At 39.8% G+C, this 22532-nt stretch overlaps 1 protein-coding gene across 1 annotated transcript in view; it reads right to left on the bottom strand.

The window, feature by feature from the left end:
• The window catches only part of DOCK2 (dedicator of cytokinesis 2), a 383680-nt gene that overhangs the window by 251571 nt on the left and 109577 nt on the right, over positions 1-22532 (bottom strand). The window contains exon 25 of the mRNA XM_036995173.2: positions 21068-21174. Coding sequence (XP_036851068.1) covers positions 21068-21174 — 107 coding nt within the window. The remainder of the gene's footprint in view (positions 1-21067; positions 21175-22532) is intronic.

Raw genomic sequence — 22532 nt, 5'->3', positions numbered from 1 at the left:
GAAAATAAATTTTCCACTGAAGCATTCCACAAAAAGCACATAATGGCCAGTACAAGGAGGCCTACAGTGCAAAGAGGCATGAGTAAGTTCTGTGTGATATTTATGAAAGGAAAGCATATACCAGGCTAAGCAGTAAGTGGTATTCAGAGCTCCAGGATGTCTGGCTAACTAAGTTATAGTATTGCTTCAGGGAACAGGAAAACAAACTAAACAACATTAGAAGATTAGCTGTTTAAGATATTAGGACAGTCACCCAAATAGTGTAACCTAGTACATTTTTCTTTGCATGTATTTACTTAATAGCGGTTAACAGTAGAAAAATTTTGATGAATTGCATTTTGCCACCTTTTTCTTCCATTTACACCCTCTCACTGAACAGAAATATAGTCAGAAATTAAAGAACTTCTTAGAAGGGGAAAACAAGACAAGATAGAAATCTAAAATAGAATCTTAAAATAGAGCATCAGTTTCTGAAAAATAAAACCAGTTTCTGTTCTCAATAAATGCAACAACATATAATTTATAATTTAAAATATACACAAAAAATACCTACATACTGAAACTAAATTGGCTACCAGTTCCACTTTTTGGCTTGTAGGAAAGTACCAATAATGAGATTGTCAACATTTGTGTTCATCTCCGGTATGTGGGTAGTTCTTGTGTCTCCTGTTAGATCTAATCATTGTTTTTCTGGCTGCTACATAAAAAAGGCATGACATGAATAGGAAGAAAATTAGAATCAGCCACATCTACCCTCAAAAGGCTTAAAAAATTCTAAAGGACAGAATAAAATATTTTCCAAGCTTTAGTTAACCATTACTTCTGCCAATGTGAAACCCACCACATATTCTTCATTTACATCCCACAATGTTATTTACTTACTTTTTTTCATAAAATGGGGTTGTTCTAGTCTGCTTACATTTATTTTAAAATGAAACTCTCCTACTTTAAGTGGAAAACCAGTACCACTAGCCATAGATGGAAAAGTCAGTGTAACAATCAATGCTATGAAAACAAAACACTTCCATCAAATTTGAGGAGGTGCTTAAGCCTGAGGTTTGCTCCCTCTTTGTTAGCAAAGGAGATTAGTAGAGAAAAATTAAAGACAAAATAGCAAAGGTATACAATCCTTGATATATTCAGAAAGATTGAAAAGCTGTTGAAAGAAATGAATGATCTTCTGCTTCATGATAGAGTACTTTATCGGTGCGTACCTTCAAAATTATCCTTTATGCCAAGGAAAATAATTTTGCATATGGTGGTATGTATGCACACTTTGAGAAACACAGGTAGAAAGAAAAAAATTACCATCAGTATCATTGGCTTCCCATCTCTACAGCTAACGCATGTGTGACCTTGGGCAGGTCATACCCACTCTTGGAACCAGTTTCCCTGACTGTAAAATGAGGAGGTTGGATGAGGTAATCTCTCCGAGGAGCTGCTCATGTCTATGTATCTGTGTTTTATAAAACCTTTAAACATGATCTAGAATATCACATGATCTAAAGTATGTGGTTGTTAATTGTATTTACCTTGTTATCTGAAAGTCTCACCAGGAAGGAAAAGCAAAAATTTGAAAAGATCATGTAGTCTGGGGCAAAGAGCCTTTTGAAGCTGTTGTATTGAAAAAAATCAATAAAATTGACTGCAGTTCAGGCACAACAGAAGCTGACTGTCCAGGACATATACCCGTGCATCCCTCGGCTTTGGAAGGCGGTGGGCAAAGAGCTGTCTTTAAAATGGACTTACAAACCATCACCTGACACTTGCCTGGGTCATGTGGTAGCTCATGCCAGTTGAGTACTGAGAGGGTGCTGATTCAAGCTATGGGTCTTACTGCCCCCTTCCAATGAGAAAAGTAGACTGAGGGGAAAAAAGCCAAATGGGTCAGTAGTTAAAAGCCAGCTAAGTAACTGTAAGCTTGCTCATTTGCAAGACCTGGTATAGTTAAGCAAGTTTCTCCATCTCTGAAAGAATGATAACAACCCACTTTATACACTTTATAAAGTTTCTATAAGAAATTGTAAAAAGTAACTATTGTCAAAATTATGGCAGCACATATGTGTATTCTATTTTTCAGACAGTATTTTCTCCTGTCTTGATATTCAGAAAAAGTTAATTTAAGCATCACTTTATTGATAATGTTCTACATTGGCTACAACTGTGAATTGATAGTAATAAAAATGAATATAACTATAAAGGAATAATTTATAAAAATAATAGTTATATTAATTTTAAACTACCACTTAATGGAGCTTTTCTTTTTTACCATCAAGGGACTGTACTAAGCATTATTTCTCTTAATATTCACATCAGCCCTATTATTACCCCCATTTTACAGATAAAGAAACTGAGAACCAAACAAGTAACATGACTTTTCTAAAGTCACTGATGGATACAACTTAGAGATTATGAAACAAAATGAAGAAACTTCCTAGTGTCTCTCCAGAACTCAGTAAGTCTTTGGTAAGGAGATCATACAAGACACCAGCTTTATACATGTGGGACAAAAGTCAAAATTATGGGAAAAAAAAAAGAGAGATTATGAAAATCTAGGTTAATCTGAGAAATGCTGAATATTCACAGTTCTAAAGTTTTCTGCTATTTCTTGTGTTGTTGGGATTTTTTAAAATATTTTTTGATGTTGTACATAACCAGAAAAACTTTAAAATCATCTAGCTGTCTACTCTGAAGTCCCATGGCACTTTGCTTATGACTCTAGTATAGAATAATCATCCAGCATTTTAAGAAAAAATGCTTCATTTTGCTAATGAAGGCAAGCTCCTTGAGGACATCACCGTGTTTTTGCCAACTTTGTATTTTCTAAATGGCTACTCGGTGTTTTGTTTACAGCAGAAGATCAATAAACAATTATTGAGTTGGACAGCCTGTTCTAAATGTTGCCCCTTTCATTAAAAAGGTGGCCCCATCTATCCTGTATGGGAATTTGAGACGTCAGAGTGGCAGTTAAAATGATAGGTCTTGAGGTGAAAGCAAAGACTTGGACTTTCTGAGCATGGAGATTCTGAGCATGGAGACAACACTGAGCCACCAGGGTGGATGCACTCCCCTGGGCAAGAGCAGGCAGAGCAAAACTGGAATACATTTGGGAGCTGGAGCCCGAAGTGGCTATTGAATGAACCGAATTGGCTCCAAAGCAGTATTCCTCCTCTCTCTGTGCCCCCCACTTCTGACCCTCAGGCACAGAAAGAAGATGGCAATCTGCAGCCATGTAGGGTTGTCTCTGTTTCCCAGGATCAACCAGGAAAAAGAAACTATGGAAGGCTGCCCAGTGTTGTCCCCTAGGGTGGCAGGAGAGGGAGAAAGGATTTGCTGGTCAGATTTAAGCCTGGGGAGCAAAAAGCTACAAGAAACTTGGCCACAAGGAAGGAAGGAGGCTTGGCATCCAGGGTTGTTCCCGCTCCATAGAATAAGAGCAAGAAAGCCATCTCTGCCGCTCTACCCCACAGACCCCAGAGTCTGTGTCATGATGCATATGACTGATATCACCAATAAAGTAGGAAGAGGGGACAATACATCTTATGCTCAAAAACTATTTTCTCCTTTTCCCACTGAACCACAGTACAAACCATTCTGCTATTCATAGACTAGTCTTCCCATCTATCAAGATTTGCGACTCACTGTAGGCCCCTGAAACACCACAAATTTTCCTGAGAGGTAACTGGGACCTGCTTGATTTCTAGCACTGGCCTCAAACAGACAGCAGAGCACTGTAGTGAATCTCTTGCTACCTGGTCTGTAACTGATTTTAACAACTACAGCTGCAACTAGAGAGGAGACCAGTATTCCCATAAACCAAACCAAACCAAACAAAGAATCTTGCTGCACACATATAGCAAGGTGCTGTATCCAGCAAACCTGGGACACTGGCGGAGGCAAACCTATGTAAAGACATTTTTGAGACATGCAGAAAATTTGTATGGAGACAAAAATCCACTAGCAAGTGGACCTCTTTTGTCCTGACTGCTGCCCACTTTCCAAAGTCTCAGAAGACAGGTGGAACCCCAGGTCCCCCCAGCCAGAAAAAGCAGACCTAGTCCCAACAAACCTCTCGATGACACACCATGGATTCAGCTATGGCCTTTATGGATGATACACATCTGAACATAACATGTCCTTTGGTGTCTTTCATGTCAGGTTGACACTAGTGTCCTCAAAACCCCAGGATAACAAAATGACTTTCAAGCAGTTTTAATCATACTCAAAGTTGCTACCTCTCTTTCTATATTGTTCTGGCAATTCAGAGATAGATAGGACCTTAGAGAGCTAACTCTCTGATGACACATATTGGGAGTAGAGCCCAGAGAGATTAGATGGTTTTTCCAAGGTCATACAGCTTGTTAGTAACCTTCCTGGACTAGAGTTTAAGGTTTTAAATTTCAGTTTCAAATTAAAGTTCCTATGGCCAGGATCCTCACCTGAACCTAAACTACTTGATCATGTAACTAGCCTATGGCTAGGCTACTGCTTCCACACCTGTAGGCAATAAGCTATTATTGACTAAGTCACTATATAAAGAGCTCTGCCCAGGGCTCTAGGTGGAGGCAGGGATGGAGGTGGGTTACAGACCTGCAGACTGTTAGATGCAGACTGTAATTCTAGTGCTTGACCTATCACAGGAGAACACACCAGTAACAAACACTTTTACCTCAAGAATGCTCCATTGTCATTCCTCAGTCTCACTGAATCCATAGTGAACTTACCCGAGTCTGAAGCCCTTTGGCAAGACACTCCAACAGACCAGTTACCTTCCTTCTATTAAGGTAATTGTTTCTTCATTTTTTAAATACTTACTGAGCATTTACTTGGCCCCAGTTATTTGGAATACAGAGAAAACACTCTTTACCTGAACTCAAGAAGGTGGTGCTGTGCAAATAGAAGGAAAATCTCAGAGAAGCATAAGGAGAGCCTTCCCAGATCCAGAATGTATAGAATCTTATTGCATTTGTTTGACTTATGATAAACCAAATATGAACTGGGAGGAACCCCCTACGTGGCCAAAAGCTGCCAGCATAAGAGGTTCATAGGTATCACATTGGGTGCTGTCTTGCCAATGGGTTTCAGTCCTGGGTAAGTTCACTATGGATTCAATGTGACCAAAGAAATTGACAGCAAAATGTTCTCAGGGTGAAAGGATCACACCCAGCTTTATTTCCAGGTGGCAGGTCAGTCACTGAAATCCCATTCGCTCAGAGTGAGTCTGCAGGCAGCAAGCCGGTCTCTGCCTCTGGGCCCCTCTGTCCACACAGCTGTCCTCTGGGTGTCTCTACACAGTTGTCCCACACAGCCATCCTCTGGGCCTCTGTCCTCAGTGCTGCCACCACTGCAGCCTTGCAGCCGTGCCACCATGTTGTGCCCAGAGCACTGGGTGGAGTTCTTTGTATAGATTCAACAGCCATGTATTGCCCGCGGGTGTGTAGTGAGCTAGTCAACCAGGGCCAGGTGAGAATCCTGCCACAGAAACTCTCATTTTATTCACAGGTGCCAACTTCCTTTCATTCACCATCACGGGAGGAAGAATTAGCAATTTTTCTTCACCTAACCCTGGGGAGCCTGCAAAGATTTTACTAGGGGAAGGTGTGTCAGAATGACCCAGCACACATTTTAAAACAAAATCACCCCCAAACATGTTTTTGTTATTTGGTGGGAAGTGGGTATTTAAAATTTAAAAATCTAATCCTTTGTTATTTGGTGGGAAGTGGGTATTTAAAATTTAAAAATCTAATCCAAGCTGACTCTGTTCCTCCTGGGTAACAGAACCAGTTGCAGCTGGGGTACAGTGGCAACTACTCTCAGGGCAAAATGGACTCCAGCTTGAGGGGGTGGAGGCAGTGTGTGTATGTGCGTGTGTGTGTTCACCACATTTTTAACATTTTAAAAAGAGACTTTGTTTTTTATAGCAGCTTTAAGTTCACAGCAAAATTGAACAAAGTACAGAGTTCCCCTGTACCCCCCTGCCCCTACACGTGAGCAGCCTCCCCCACTATCAACATCCCTTATCAGAGCCAGATCAATTTTTCAGAGATTTCTTTAGACCTAGAGTTTTTTGTTTAAAACAAATTATCTTGGATGTGGAGAGAGAAAGAGAGAGGAGAGGGAGATGGAGAGGGAGGAGACAGAGAGGGAGAGAGTGCGGAAGGTGGAGGAGGAGGGAGAGGGAGAGAACTATTACTTTGGCAGAAGCAGGGGGATGTGGGCCTTTGTGCTATTCAGGCACAGGTGAACCCTCTTCACAGGTTCTCTGAATTGCTGAGCTTAACTATATCTGGGCAACTGATTGCTAATATCCTTTCCAGCTCAGACATTTGATATACCCATTGTACTAAATTCTTTAATACATACATGCATATACAATCCTTCAGATAACTCTCAAAATAACCCACCAGCAAGTGTTTATCAGCCTCATTAATTTTGATATAGACCTGAGGCATCAGGAGCTGCCCCCAAGTTTGTCAGAAATCTCCCTGTGGACTTTTGTGCCTACAATTTTAGGAGGATTGAGTAAAAGATAGAAGAGAGAAGGATACAGTATGAGCACAACCTTAAGCTTCATCACCATCCCAGTCATTCAAAAGATTTGGGTACAGTCAACAAATATGTATTAACACATGCATATTACCAGTTACTACACTGACTGCTGGGGACTTGCAGATAGTTAAGGATGGACAGTTAACAAGCAAATAGTTAAGGATGGGTGTTAGGAGCCTGGGATTGAAGTCCAGATCCCTGTCTAAGTCTCAAGTTCAGCACCTGCAAAAAAAGGACATAATAACAATACTGCTAAGTTAGGGTTGATGTAAGACTCCCTGAAGAGAATGATATATAGTTCTTAGCACATGTAGGTATACAAGCCTGGGATAAAAGGAACTGACATAACCCCTATTCCAAGCTTCCCATTTGAGAGACAAGGAAGATACAACTCAAGAGACTTGTAAATTGGAATAAATAGAAAACTACCGAGCTGAGAATCCAGGTCTCCTGTGTTCCAGTTCCACATTGTATTCCACTATCCATCAGATCATTACAAATAATAGTAATACTAATGGTAGTGAATGACAATGTCGATTCTCCATATCTGAGCCCTTACTAAGTACCACTACACCTCTCACAGCATTATCCCATTAGTACCCACAATAAACCAACAAGGTAAGCAGAAACTGCTCCCACTGGGCAGAAGAGGAGTCAGACGCTCCTGGTGAAGTGTTTTGTTTAAGGCACCAAAATCAGGATTTGACCCAAGCCCTTATTCTGAATAACTGTCCTGAGCTGTGCCTACTTCAGAAATGGGATGTCTCCTCAAATAATTTTATCCTCTTCGGCTAAGCCGTAATTAGAGCCTCATTTACCCCTGGATAATTGGCTCCCCTCTTTGCTCTGGTGGCAGTTGCTCCAGCCTGGAGGGTATCAGAAGCAGCAAATCCACTTTGGCTGCCCAGGGCTAATGAGGGCTCTCAGTGTGGTTGCCTTGAAGTGCCTGGTTGCAGAGAATGCCCACACACAGCCACACCCCCTACCATCAAGGATGATGGTGGAGTTGTAAGAACATGTCCTTCCCCAACTAGATCACACAACTCTAGCTCTGTACAGAAGGATATGATCTGCTTTATGATGAGTCTATCACATAAGGAGGAAGCAAAATCCTGTGTGTGTGTGTGTGTGTGTGTGTGTGTGTGTAAAGGGGAGAAAGAAGGAAAAGTAAAAATCCTTGACAAGCCCTGGGAAAGGTGGGTGAGATTCATGCCCAACAGTGAAGAAATACTGAGCACAGAGGACAACAATTCATCTTGTAAAACTATGAATTATAGTAAGTTGTTCTAGCATAAAATTAAATGAACCCAAATGTCTCTAAATAGAAAAACAGTAAAGTCAGTTACAGCCCTCTGCACAATAGAGTCCAATGAAGTCCTTAAAAAATAACATGGGAAAATGTTCCCAATAATCTTCAGTGAAAGAAACAGATTACAAACTTGGTAAAACATTATTCCAGTTATATAAAATATAGGACACAAAAGAGAGGAAGAATAAATAATGGTTGCTTCTAAATTATGAGATCATAGGTGCTTTTATATATTTCTAAGTGTTCTACAAAAGCATAATATTTTGATATTAATTTGATAAACAATAAATGACATTTTCCCCAACACTAGCCCAGCATTCTCAAGAGTATGCTTGATTGAGCTTGTGATATGGTTGAGGCCCCCACTAGCAAGGGAGTGTGTCAGGTGAGGATGAACCCTGAGTTCTCTTGAGGCTTGAAAGGCATGGTCGGCCATGAGCCAGGGCTCCAGTCTGACACCACAGGCTTCCCCAAAGACCATTCTCTGGAGGGTGCCTGTACCATACTCACTATCCTTTGAGGTTCAGCTGACATACTGCCTCTTGCATAAACCTGTCACCAGCATTCCAAAAGCTCTGCTCTCACTTGGTTCCGGGGATAGTCACTTACAGAGTTGATGGTAAATGACCCTATCCATTTATAGTAAATTTATTAAAACCCTATAAATTATAAATTTGCACCAGAGGCTGCTGTCCTGGGTCCATATGCAGGTTTTGTTTTAAAGTATAGCTGATATATATTACATTGGTTTCAGGTGTGCAACATAGTGATTTGACAATTACATACATCATGAAATACTCACTACAATAAGTGTATTTACTTTCTGTCACCATACAAAGTTATTATGATATTATATTATTGATTTTATTTCATATGTGGTACTTTTTGATCCCTGTAACTTATTTATTTTATAATTGGAGGTTTGTACCTCTTTATACCCTTCTTCAGTTTCACTCATCCCCCCACTACCTCCCTATGGCAACCCCCAGGTTCATTCTCTGTATTTGAATCTATGTTTGTTTGCTCATTTGTTAGTTTTTAGATTCCACAAATAAGTGAAATTATATGGTATTCATCTTTGTCTGACTTATTTCATGTAGCATAACCTCTAGGTCCATCTATATTGTCACAAATAGCAAGATTTTGTTATTTTTATGGATTAGTAATATTCCATTATATGTGTATGTATCACATCTTCTTTATTCATCATCTACTGATGGACACTTGGGTTGTTCCCAGATATTGTTTTAAAAATATACATATTATCAAGTTCCCTCCACACCCCATTGCAGTCACTGTCCATCAGTGTAGTAAGATGCCACAGAGTCACTACTTGTCTTCTCTGTGTTACACTGTCTTCCCTGTGACCCACACACACACCATGTGTGCCAATCATAATGCCCCTCAGTCCCCTTCTCCCTCCCTCCCCACCCGTTTTTCCCAACCCCTCCCCTTTGGTAACTACTAGTCCCTTCTTGGAGTCTGTGAGTCTGCTACTGTTTTATTCCCTCAGTTTTGTTTCTATTATACTCCAAAAATGAGGGAATCACAGGTTACTGTAAGAGCCACAATGTTTTTCATGTGAAACCTTTACAAAAATGTACATCAATGATACTTAATAAAAAAAAAGCATAGGAATTTTCAGGGGAGTGTTTACCTCTGTTATAGAATGGAGAAGATTTGATTAAAACATGGGTGCTTTAACTAAAAAATACATATGTATATATACACATATACAGTATAAAAACCCATTTGTGGGACTTCTCTCCAAAAGAAAAAAAAAAGGGAAGGTCAGACAGCATTGAGCCCACATGCTGACACGGTAACAAGCAGCTGGCGCTGATTCACAGACATGCTGTCCCTCCATGGTGCGGACTCTTCCCCAGTTGTCACCATTCCCTATTGTCTCCTCACCCTGAGCTGGGTATTGATCAGTCACTCCCATTCTTGTTTTCTTAGTAGTAGAAAAACATTTCTCTGATTACTTAGCTCTGTAAAGGTGGGGAAATGAATGATTGGCCAAATGGTACTATGTTTTAGGAAAAAATGAAAGGAATCACATTTCTTTCTGCAGTGAAGAAAGTTCTCACATGTTTAATAGGCAAGGGAAAAATCTGTTACAAGAAATACAACTGAAGATGAGATTATAAATAGATAGTTGATAAGGTTATCTTATTAAATGGCATAATCATTACTGACCTGCACCATCATTTCTACTACCTTTATGGCCTGTGTGGACCCAAGCTTGAAGTCCTTTGCGGTAAATATTTTCTCTCTCAAATTCTAACTCCCTGGGGCATGGTGGGGAAGGATGGGGAGAAACCCTTCTGTCCCAGATGCCATATTGCAGTGTTCACAGACCCCCCTTTGAAAGCAGATGACCGCAGCTAGAACCCTGGCCTGCACACGCTATTTGCTCTACAATTGTTAGCAAGTTTCTCAACCTTCCTAGCTTTCAGTTTCCTTGCCTATTAAATGGGGATATTAATATGTACCCTTTACAAGGAATCATGATAATGAAAGGAGATAATGTGTGAAAAAGCTTAGCACAGTGCTGGCACAAAATACTGGGGAAATAAATGGTGACCATCAAATTATTTATTACTGTATTTCTTTTATATTTCTTATAGCATAGTACTACTTCCATTTTTAGATTTTCAATAAATATTTTTTGAATTGAAGTGAATCTGCAGCTGGTTTTCAAATCAACTGTATTGTGGTCTTAAGGAAACCTATTTTTAGGATGATGTTGGGGGGAAAAAGTCGGCAAAATAAAACTTAAACAGGCCAATATAAAAGGCTCAGAACATTCTAAAAACCTGCCTCAGTATAATTCAAAGAATCCATGGTTGTAATTTCACAATTAAAAAATAAATTTTGGAGTAAACACATAACCTTTTAAAGATTTACATAAACTCCCTCATTATGTGTTTCCATTACACAATCATTCTAAAATTGGAAAAGAATCCCACGGAACATGATTGAAAGGCAGAAGAACATGCTGATTCTGCTGTTCTATAGTTTTAATGAGTTAAATTAAAACAAAAATACTAATAATTGCAAAAGAGTTTATTTGGATTGCCACATAAGTGATCTGGGATTCTCCCCCTCCAGTTAAACCATACTTCATAATGTCATTAAAAGTAGCTGTTCTAAGTAATTTTGGAGATTCAAAAGGAATTATTCTCTGATGGTATGCCAATTTTTTTTTACTTCAACCAAAAAAAAAAAAAAATAGAGAGAGGGCACTTCAATAAATTTCTCTTGGATTTGTTCTGCAACTTATAAAATCACTTCTCTGATTCTGGATCTGAAGCTTTCCTTCTGGGATTGAATTCTACGATCAGTCACACAGAAAAGGGAAGAGATGTGAGGAGCAGCCCCTTCTCACATCTCCAAGTGCAGAAGGAACATTTTGGAACTAGATGTGGCTTTGTTGCTCTGTATGTGGGAGGGACAAGCCCCTATTCAAAGATCTTTGAGGTCTCCAAATGTTCTAATGAGAAAAAACTTAGGTCTTCACAATTCCACAGCTCTTTTTTAAAGAAAATAAATTGCATCCAGTATGGAAATCCTTTTACTTTCTCCAGAGATCTGGCTGTGTGACCTGAGGAAGCATCACGCAATTTCCTTTCATCCATTTAACCTTGTATAAAATGACCTCATTCCTTGTCCCCAGATCAGGCAGGACATTTAAGAGTGTTAGGGGTGATATATGGGAGGAGGGCTTTTTAGGCACTAAGTGGTGTTAGAAAGATTTAGCAATATTATCATTAAGAGTCAGAGTCTGATTTTTAAAATCACAGATTTTCATGTTGGTAAAGTTCCAGAAGATCTCATTCAATCTCATGACTTGACAGTTGTTCTACAGAGGCGAAGTGATGTGTCCAAGATCACCTAATCATGCAGTAACTGAGATAATACAGATATTAGTGTTTTTAGCACAAATTTACCGGTGCATAGTAAGCACGCGGTAAACGTCAACTGCAGTTGCTAGTGCTGATACCGTCGTCGTTGCTCTTGCCCGTGTCTTTCTCCTTGCTCTCAGTTCCATGACCTTTTTGTCAGATACTAGAATAACTATAAGAAGTTTGCCCTATGGGCCCAAGCAATTTCTTGCCATAAGAAAAATGATCATTCAAAGACACCATCTCATTTCTTTTGTAACTGAGAAGGTCCAAGCCTGGGGAAGAGCTGTTTCTTGAGCTAATTCTCAGGATGCTAACATAACACAGGAGCCTAAACTGGAGCTCACCTTGGGTCGGATAGGCTGTCCCTTTTTCCTGACCCTTTGGACCCTTCTAACCTTAATTAGCAACAGCACAAAGGAACTGTACACCATGGGCCAGGACGAATCCAGGCTCTGGCAACCCTGCCCTCAAAGTCCCCAGGGAAAAATAATGTCCTGGAAATGCAAACTGACACTGTATGGGGAAAAGAGAAACTGCTCCACACTTGAAACTCAGGACAAAGCATGACCAAATAATAAAGGAAATAAAATAAAATTCCTATCTCACATAGAAAATAAAATATATAAAATAAAACTCTAGACATTAAGAACTTGTGTATCAAAAACAAAATTATAAAACTCTTAATAAAAATATAAATGGAAACCTTTTAGACTTGAAAATGGAGAAAGATTTCTTAAATGAGACACAAAAGATTTGACCATTAAAATTAGCAATAAATTGGCATTAAAAGTAGGAACTTCGGTTAGAAAAAATACAACTTAAGAAAATTAAGACAAGTTTTAAATGTATAATAGGAAGAAGATATTCGTAATATATAAAGTTGGCAGAAGATGAGTATGTGTAATACATAAAATATCCTGAAATCAATAAGAGAAATACAACCAATCCAACAGAAAAATGAATGAAAGGCATGAACAGTCATATCATAGATGTGAAACACAAGTGGAAAAGAAGCATAACAAAGTATTTTTACCAGCATCACTGGTGATCAAGGAAATGCAAATGAAGAGTGATGATATATCTTTTTTGGCGAAAATAAGAAGTGGGACAATATACAGTGTAGAAGAAAATTCATATCCACAGGCTCTCTTTTGTATTACTGGTAGGAATGTAAATCAGGGCAACCACCTTTGAAAAACAATTTAGCACTATCTCCTGAAATTATTCAGATCCCCTATGACCAAGTAAATCTTCTAGTAGTTGTATGTCTAAAGAGACTTGGAAATTTACAAGAGTCATGTACAAAAATATTCTTAGCAGCAATGCTTACAATAAAAAAATTGAAATAACCCAAATGCCTTAAATCAAAAGTATGAGAGAATAAACTATGATTCATTCATACAAAGGAATTTTTTAGTCATGAAAACAGTCAACTCCAGCAAACTGTAATGTGGATGAATCATAATACAGTATTAAGTAAAAGAAAAAAAAATAAGTCCCCCCCTAAATTACTCACAGTTCAATATCCTTTTTATAAAGTTAAAATAACTAAAACACTAGGAAGATGATAGATAATAGATAGATAGATAGATAGATAGATAGATAGATAGATAGATAGATAGATAGATAGATAGATAGATATAGACAGATGATAGATAGATAGATAGATAGATAGATAGATAGATAGATAGATAGATAGATAGATAGATAGATAGATAGATAGATAGATATAGAAGTGCTAAAACTGCCTAAAAGGAAAGCAGAGGAATAATTAACAAAAGATTCAAGAATGTGGTCACCTTAGGTAGAGAAAGACAGAGCCACAAAGGTCATATGTATCTTTTAAATCTCTAGTTTTTGTTTTGGGTGATGAGTGCATGAATGTTTATTACTAAAAATAACTAACTTCATATGTAAATAAATACAAGCAGACCCCTGTGTGGACCAATGATGAGGTGTATTATGAATCAAATGTTGTGACAACTCCAGTTCTGTACAATTAAGGTCCTTTCTTTCCTTTTCCGTCTTTAAGGGATGCTGGCCATTTAATAATTTTACTGCCATGGTCCACAGACTAGTTTCTGCGAACTGATACCAGTAAGACTCTAAGCAGTCAGGACATGAAGAAATAAAACATATTCCTTATCTGTAAGGAGTTCACTCCATCAGCATGGACAGTCCCATAAACAGACAAATGACAGAGCAAGACGTCAAATATCACGATGCAAGTTTGCACTCAGCACTGTGGGAGCCACTTGTCCTGCCCACACTGTTTTCCTTTCCTCCATGCAGGGCTCCACTCGCATCAGCCAGAGGACCACCTGTAGTAGAATCCCCTTGGAGGGCTGATACTGTGAACATCCCTGGCCCTCTCCCCAGAGCTTCAGAGTCAGAATCTTTGGGGTAAGTTGCAGGATTCTGCAATTTTAAGAAACTCCCCAGGTGCACCTAAGGTTGGAGAAATCTTCTTCTCAGAGGTGATATACCTTGTTTTATCCCCTTTGTGAATCCAAGACAATATTTTGAAAGCACTAAACTCTTTCCTGTCATACCTTCTTCCATTAGTCAGGTACATGGCAGCCAGTCCATTTTTATAGCCACAGGGAAAAGAGATGAAGAAGGCCTCCTCACAGAGAAAGTAAATGTGATGAAGGGGAAGGGCTGGCAATGCTTTCGCTTGATGTTGAGCCCGGAAGCCACAAGATGTGTGTCTCAATATCTCCCCTTGAGCTCAAGTTCCCAAAAAAGCCATTCTTTCCTTTCCTAATTGGGTCCTTGGGATATGATTCCAGATGCCATTTTGGAGAGGGGGAGGAGAATTTTTTTAATTAGAAAGACTGGTTAAATCTTTAGCCACAAGATATCTTTAATTTAAAATTTTAATTGCTGTAGGATCCAAAAAGATTAGGTTAGATTAAACAAAGAAACAAAAATAAGAAGCTTCATCATTTTTGCACCATGAGTGTGGTGCAGAAATTTGCAAACTTGGAATGGTTGCATCCCAGTACCACCCCTGGGGCTTGACAGGCAGTAGGGACTAAGTGTTGGGTGGGGCTGAGCCAAAATGCCTGAGACATCAGGGAGGACTCACTGCAGAGTGGACCTTTGGTTTGAGTCTTAAAGGGATAAGTAGGTGTTACTGGTTAGTATCTGGGGATAGGGGAAGAGAATGGGGAGGCGATAGTAGGTATTTCAGGCAGCATTTGCAAAGCAAAAAGTTGTGGAAGGCATGTATAGTAACAGGAGAGATGAGAAGCTATCCATGAGGTTGGGGCATGTTTGGGAAGGAAGACAACTTGTTCCCTTGCTGCTCCTACCCTTCAGAACAGTCTCATCGACCAGCCTGATGTGACCATCCCGAGCCTCAGGCAGCCTGGGTTCTGAAAAGTTGCAGAGACACAGCAGCCACGGACATCAGGAGTCCCACCTCCCACCCAGGCAAAGGGCCCTGGACACAGCTGTCAGAGAGCTGCCCAGCTTTTGGGACAGGGCTGTGTCAGGCCCTCTGCTACTTGTTTTACATATCTTATCCCATTTTTGTAGCTAAAGAAACCAGAGAAGTTACTTGTTCAAAGAAACACAGCTAGTGACCAAGCCAGGCTCAGGGATTGCCTGAATCAAAAGTCCATATTCTGATGGAAATGTTCCTATTCATGTTCTTCAGATGTGGAGCCCTGGTGGCTCAGAGATATCACATAAGTTCAGCAAACAAAGTAATAACTGCTACAGTGGGAGGGCTTTTCTCTGCACCAGGCCAAGCTGCAGTGATGTGATGCTGAGAAAAGGTGAACCCCCTACTGGTCACAGTTATCTGGGCCTGCACCCCCCACAGGTGTCCCGCCCTTTGTGAACAGAGATCCCAGCAGTTCCACATACTGTGGAACAGATAAGAAAGAGGGGTAAAGAAGGAAACTGTCTTGATAAAAGAAAACTAGATGTTTTGTGCTCACAGTGTTCAGCTTCTCAATTAAGTTTCTAAAGGAAAATCCACTAGCTGAAGATAAATATTGCAAGTTTCCAAATCTCTCTTAGGTCTTTCTCTGTCTCCCTATTTCCCACTCCTCTGCCTGTTTGTTTTGGAAGTTGGGAAAAGCAATCACTGTGGATCCTGAAGCAGTTTACACTGAACCAGATGACTCATCTGATTAGCATCAGACTAAAAAAGACACATCACTTAGAGATTAGGTTCTCGCAGGGACATATCTGTTCCAAATACACAGAAGGATTGTTTTTCTCATGGACTGCCCTCAGAGCTTTCCCAGGGTGCATCTATTCCTCCTTTCTCTCATCATCACCACCAGGCAAGTCTGAGCTTGGGCTGGAGAAGACAGCATATTAGTTCCCACAGGCTCCCCACTTCTACTCTCCCTGAACCCTGAAGTCATTCACACAGGACAAACTGCTCCCCGAGGGACCTTGGCTGCTGCTGACTCCTGACCTCCTCATGCCCCAGGCTAAGAAGCCACATTAGGACACTCTGAGTCTGCACCACAACCCAATGAGACCTGTTCTGTAGTTATTCTCACTTTACAGATGAGAGAACAGATTTATAAGGATTAAATAATTTACTCAAGATCACAGGGCTAGTAAAAGTTGAGACAAATTGCCTCCACAAAGAAAAAAGGGGTAAAGGGAATGTCTGAGTGTGTTTTAAAAGAGCCCCAAGGAACAAACCATCGCAAAGGATGGCTGTCAGGTGTCCATACAAGGTAACTGTGTCGAGGCCCGAAGCAACACAGGCAATGAAGTGTGAGACCACAAACCTCTCAGCCTGACTCATATTTCTGGGTATACATATCATGGGTCCTTTGCAAAAACACTCTAGGAAACGAATTTAAGATCTGGACAAAACATTCAGAACAAGAAAGGGAACAGACCAAGGTTTTTTTATTCGTTAACTACTACATCTGTCACACCCTGAGGAAAAACACTTCCGGAGCAACAGGAAGCTTGGCTTAGGGTTATGTGCAAATATCAAACATGAAGAGGCTCCCTTTTGCAAGGAATCTGGTTTAAAGGATAGAAGTTAGGAAAATGAAACGAGTAGTAGAAATTAATGACCACAATGCCAATAATAACAGTTACAGCTTAGTATGTATGAGGTATTATGCTGTGAAAAGCACTTTAAATTAATTATCTACTTCATTAGCTTACACAACAACCTTTGAAGACAGACACTGTTATCATTTTTCTCATTTTGTAGATGAGCTTACTGAGGATCAGAGAGGTTAAGTAAATTGCCCATTGTCACACAGCTGATAAGGGGCTGAACCAGGAATCCAGTCCAGGACTGGTGAGACCCAAGAACCAGTGCTATGAACCAGTAAACCTCTTACCTCTTCTCCATCTGATTCTCCTGAAGACAGGTCAATAAGATAGTCTGCCAACATTTTGGAAAGTGTTTAAAATAGCCTTCTGGCCTCTAGGCCTGATGTCAATACAAATGAGTACGTACAGGTTAATGTCCTCAACAACACTCAAGGTCCTTTGCACATCTGGCAGTTAAATGCGTGCAGGCTTTAAGCAAATCACATCCCTGAGGCACAGGGTCCTTCACAGGGAGAACAATGGGAGGGATTTCATTACCCTTCACATTTGGCTAAGGCATCAACTTCACCTTATTTTACCGGTATAAAGGACACAGTCACCCAAGAGCTGTGGACACCCAATGAAAGCGTATGAATTCCAAACTATTCATTTGGAACTGAGCTCTCAAGAAGGGGCAAGAGCTGAGGTTTCCCTTTGGAGTGATTTTGGGAAGAGGGTTCACTTAGCAAATAAATACTGCCTCTTTAAAATGGGCCCCCACATTGGACAATATCCATCATATCATAGACAAATCCTCACAAATGCCTAGGGTGCCTAACTGGTTTTCTTGGCTTCACTGGAGATGGATGGTAATTATAAATTTGCTTAGTTTATGTCACCGTATTCCTATTATGTTAATATGTGTGTGCAAGTTAGTTAGTAGTTTAAAACCTATACATGCTTAAGGTACTCTACAAGAAGATACGTCAAAGAAATAATCAATCCTCCCATGTTTTCTTCCATATGCTACCTCTATAGCTTTTCTTCTTCCTTCCTAATTACAACCCTTAAATAGAATTCGTGCATCATATCGAATTTACCGAGTATCATAATTCCTCCAGGTGGTAAAGATACCTCGAGACAAGTGCTGGGCGTAGAAGCCACAGGGCATAAATCTGCAAAGAAGTAAAAAGCTAACCTTTTCAAACAATATGGCTTCCCTCTCACTTACCAACTTTACATTTCCCTGTATGGCCCCGGAAGATGACTGGTTAGCCAGAGACGGGTAAGATTCCTCAAGGGAGGAACAACCTAAGACAGGCACAGTCGCAGGGAGGCCTTCAGGTGAGAAACTGGGGATCAACAGTGGTGAGGCTTAGAACCTCACCCCCCCTGTTTTGAGAGAAAGCTTCTGCATCCGTGAATGTTTTAGTGCCCTTGTCTAGCTCGGATTAGCACACAGTCTACAGGCACACACCTGATCATCTACAATTGCTCTCTTACAACACTAAACTATGTTTTCTACCTTTATCTTGCATCTACCTACCATTTCAGCATTTTATTAAAAATAAAAATAATAATAATAATAAAGGGAGAAATGTGGGATCCACATATAAATCAAGTATAAAAATCAAAAGAATATTCATATTTGACCTGATTGTTTATAGTTCATAATGTGTGATCAAAACCGAAAGTTTCTGTGATGACTGCCCTTGTACTGTTCACCATTTAAGAACTTTGTAAGAATTTGTTCACCATGTAAGAACTTGTTCGTTATGCTACAGAAGATTGGAGACTGACAAGAATTAGGCTTGAGATCGATTAATGATTGTGCATTGAGCATTGACTCCCCTATACAGAATTTTATTGCTAACAACCATTTGATCAATAAATATGAGAAATGCCCTCTCAAAAAAAAATATCTTTATGACAAAGGAATTGTGCTCTGTGTATGTACTCAACTGATATGAAAATTTATGCCTATGTAAGAATGTGCACATAAATGATTATAGCAGCTTTATTTATAATCATCAAAAATAGGAAACAACTAAGATGTCCTTCTAAATGGATAAACAAACTAGTAAATCTGTAAAATGTAATACTATTAGGCAATAAAAATGAATGAGCTGTCAGCCACAAAAAGAAAAAAAAAAGGGGCCCCCACAAAGGATTCTCTGTTCCTCCACTTCTAGTCTCTATATATCTAAAGGTAAGAATTTTGCATTTCTTTTATAACCATGAACAATGCTGGGAATGGTCTTCATCTGTTACTATTAATCAGAGGGCTTTTTACTGAATCTGAAACTCAAGCAACACAGCAGGTTAGGTGAGCAGCAGCTGTCCAGGCTGCCCTATGATGATGCTAACCCTCAGGGGCCTCTGCCTGGCCCATGAGGTGTGACTCCAGTAAAGGAATTACTTTGATTTCCACCAGGCTAGAAATGACACCACATGCCCAATCCAGGATGGTACAAGCACTCCATCTGGCCTTGTTGCTAAGCTGGGCTCCTGACAATGACGGCCGCTCTGAACAACGAAGGGGAGCCAAGCAGCCGTGCTCCTCACTGCCTGTGCAGTGGGGTACCATATGCAGCTGAAGTCACCCGTGTCAAGTCCCTAGGGTGGGACTCAATCCATTGCTACAGTGATATCACTGGACAGCCAGGAAGGGACTCCCAGGGCAGGAAGGGGCAGGCATATTTCAAAGCTTTCAGAGTGAGGGCAATTCATTCTGATGTGGGAGTCAGAACCTGAAAACCACAGAAGGCTCACTTTAAAAACTCAGTAATACAGGAAATGCAGCAGGATTCATTTCCAATCACCTTGCACAAAAAGACCATTTCTGCATTACATCATGCATAATGGTCTAAATGGTCAGGAAACTACAGACATGAATATCAAATCACAAGAACATTTCTTGCCATGCCTTCCTACCCTTAACTCCAGGGACAGGATTCAGACAGCAATTTTGGATGTGCCATGTTAACCCAGCATTGAGGGAAAAAAATCTTCATGGTGGAGTGGTTTCTGAATATTTCTGTGATTTCCAGGCAATTTACATTAATATTCAGGCTTCAACCTAATTCCAGTTGGCTGATGACTGATCCTCCGCTTTCTATGACCTCTTGTTTCTTGCAACTTTGCATTTTATCACTGACACCAGTACGGACAGAAAAGATTTTAAAATTACAAAGTGTTGGTCTTAGAGTACAGAAAACAGCACTGACCTCACAATTTTTTTTTTCCCTCACAGATACCAGGAATGCTGAATGTTGCTGGAAATAGGGTAGATGGTGAATATTGACTTCTAAGTCCTGTCTGGTCATATCTGGAGGAGGTGAGGTCATCTTGCTCACTGACCTCAAAAACAAGGCAGTGACAGTGGGGTACTGGTCAGAGAATGGTGGTTATCAGAGATCAATTAGGGTGAGCAGAAGCTCTGACCACAACTCCTGCCCAAATCCAGTCATTGGCCACTCACAGGAAATACCATTAAGTGAAGAAAGGCAAAGTACAGAGCAATTGTATAATATGGTACTATCTGAGTTATACCAATAATAAAAGATCAGAGGAGAATATATAGTATATATGTATTCAGTGGCTTATATAAGGAGTGTCCCTGAAGGCAAACTCAGGAAACTAGAAGCACTGGTTGCCTCTGCAGATGGGGTCAGAGCCCCTGTGCACAAGGTTCGGAAGGACCCTTCCCATGGGGTACCCTTTCATACCTTTGCATACCTTGTAAGTAGACTACCTATTCTAAAATAATTTACATTTTTAAACATTATTTTTTTAAAATCTCATTCCTAATCAGAGTCTCTGAGATAGGTCACAGAAATTTGCATTTTAACAAGCTCTCCAGTTTATTTTTACACTCTAGAAATTTTGAGAATATGTCCAGTACAGGTTCTTTCTAACAAAAGTTCACCTACTTTTACTCAAGTTGAGGACAAAAAGTATAAAACAATAAAACATACAGGGAAAAAAAGCCTCATAGCACAATGACCTGAAGTATATGGCTCCATATTTACCACTCCATTAAACTTTCTGGGGAGAAACAAACAATGCAACCTAAGCTTTCCTAAAATCATTTTAGATTCTGATATCTAAGTTGTCAGCTACTTTCTACTTTTCACATTTATTCAGACCAAGGGACTTGTTAGAAAAAGAAATGTTTTAGTAATTGGGCAGGTGCTCTGTCCTGTTGTGCATGTGAAGAGCATATGGGGTTTATGGCAACACCCGCCCAGCCAGGATGTTTTGCACTCACCTTGCTTTTTAAAAAGGTTGCTCTGGACTATCTCATTCATGGACTGCACTTTCTGCTTCTGGAGTTTCACTGGGGGAATGCAGGTGTAGAACTCATACAGGAGCTGGCTGAGGGCAGGAAAAAATAGGAGCACAGAGAGCCAGTTAGACCAAAATCTCCCACCTCATGGCATTTACAGTCCATCCCCAGACTGCCAGCTCTGCAGAGGCAGAAACAATATACATCTTGCTCCCCAATTCCTGGCAGGGCATCAGGCACATGATAAGCCTTCAATAATTATGTGTAGTTGGTGTTGGTGTTGAATACTAACAGCCTGCAAAGAGATGTGAAAATCAGCAAATAATACCAATAACCCTGCACACCTCTGGTGGGGTAGGTACACACTTGCCTACTTTATATCCATTACACCATTTAACCCTCACAACTCTGTGATATAGATCCAATACTTATCCTGATCGTGTAAGAGGGAAAACTAAGGTTTAGAAAGGTTAACTAATTTTCCCAGGTTATCCGTTTAGTGGATCAAATAAACAAGGATTTAAAACCAGGTTCTGACTTCATTACCATACCATTTTATTTACTAATGTTTTATGCTTAATAATGCTTTATGATAAGTCTTAAGATCAAAAATGGCCTTTAACTTAAAAAAAAAACTATGAAAAGTTGTGACTAAAACCAGTTTGGGACATGAAAATGGAGATAACTTTTTCCAAATAGAGTGAAAATAAAAATACCACTGAATAAAATTATAGCCCCTGTCAGCTTTTCAGAATAAACTCATTGTGTTCATTCATTATTTCAAGTACTTGTTAAGCATCTTTTTAATATGTGACAACCAAGTAAAAAGTAGAGATACAATGGGAACCAACTTGGTCCCAGTTGACATGGAACTTACATTCTAATGGAGGTCAGTCAACATACAGCACAGACGCATATGAATCAGTACAAAGCAATATATGCAATTCAGGAAATAAACAGGGAGTCATTTCACAGAGTCATGGTGTATGGGGTTAGGGGAGGAATTTAATTTCTTTATAATATTCAGAGGCAGCTCCTTCAAGAAGATAACATTTAGTTTGAGATTAGAAGGATGAGAAAAGCCATAAGAAATCATCATATTAACAGAAAAAGGACATCAGTGCAAAAACTGATGAGATCTGAATAAAGCCTGGAGTGCTGTGAACAGAATTTGTGAGCATCAAGGGAAGCTGGATGAAGGGCACATAGGAACTATCTACACACTATCTTCGTAACTCTTTTCTAAACCTAAAGTACTTCATATATAAAAAGCTTGCAAAATCTTCTACATGTTATATTGGAACTTAAGTGAACCTAAGAAAAAGAAAAAAAAGGATATCTCTGACTCAGATGTACCTATTCTAATGGCATAATCTCTTTAAAATAGTGTGTTTGTCTCATGAGACGGATGGAGTAAAGACAGAGAAGGCAAAGGGAGCCCATCTCA

This window comes from Manis javanica, chromosome 1 (assembly GCF_040802235.1).
Source record: "Manis javanica isolate MJ-LG chromosome 1, MJ_LKY, whole genome shotgun sequence".
Taxonomy (NCBI): Eukaryota; Metazoa; Chordata; class Mammalia; order Pholidota; family Manidae; genus Manis; species Manis javanica.
Note: the sequence above shows the minus strand (reverse complement) of the source record. Positions and strands in the feature narration are given on the sequence as shown.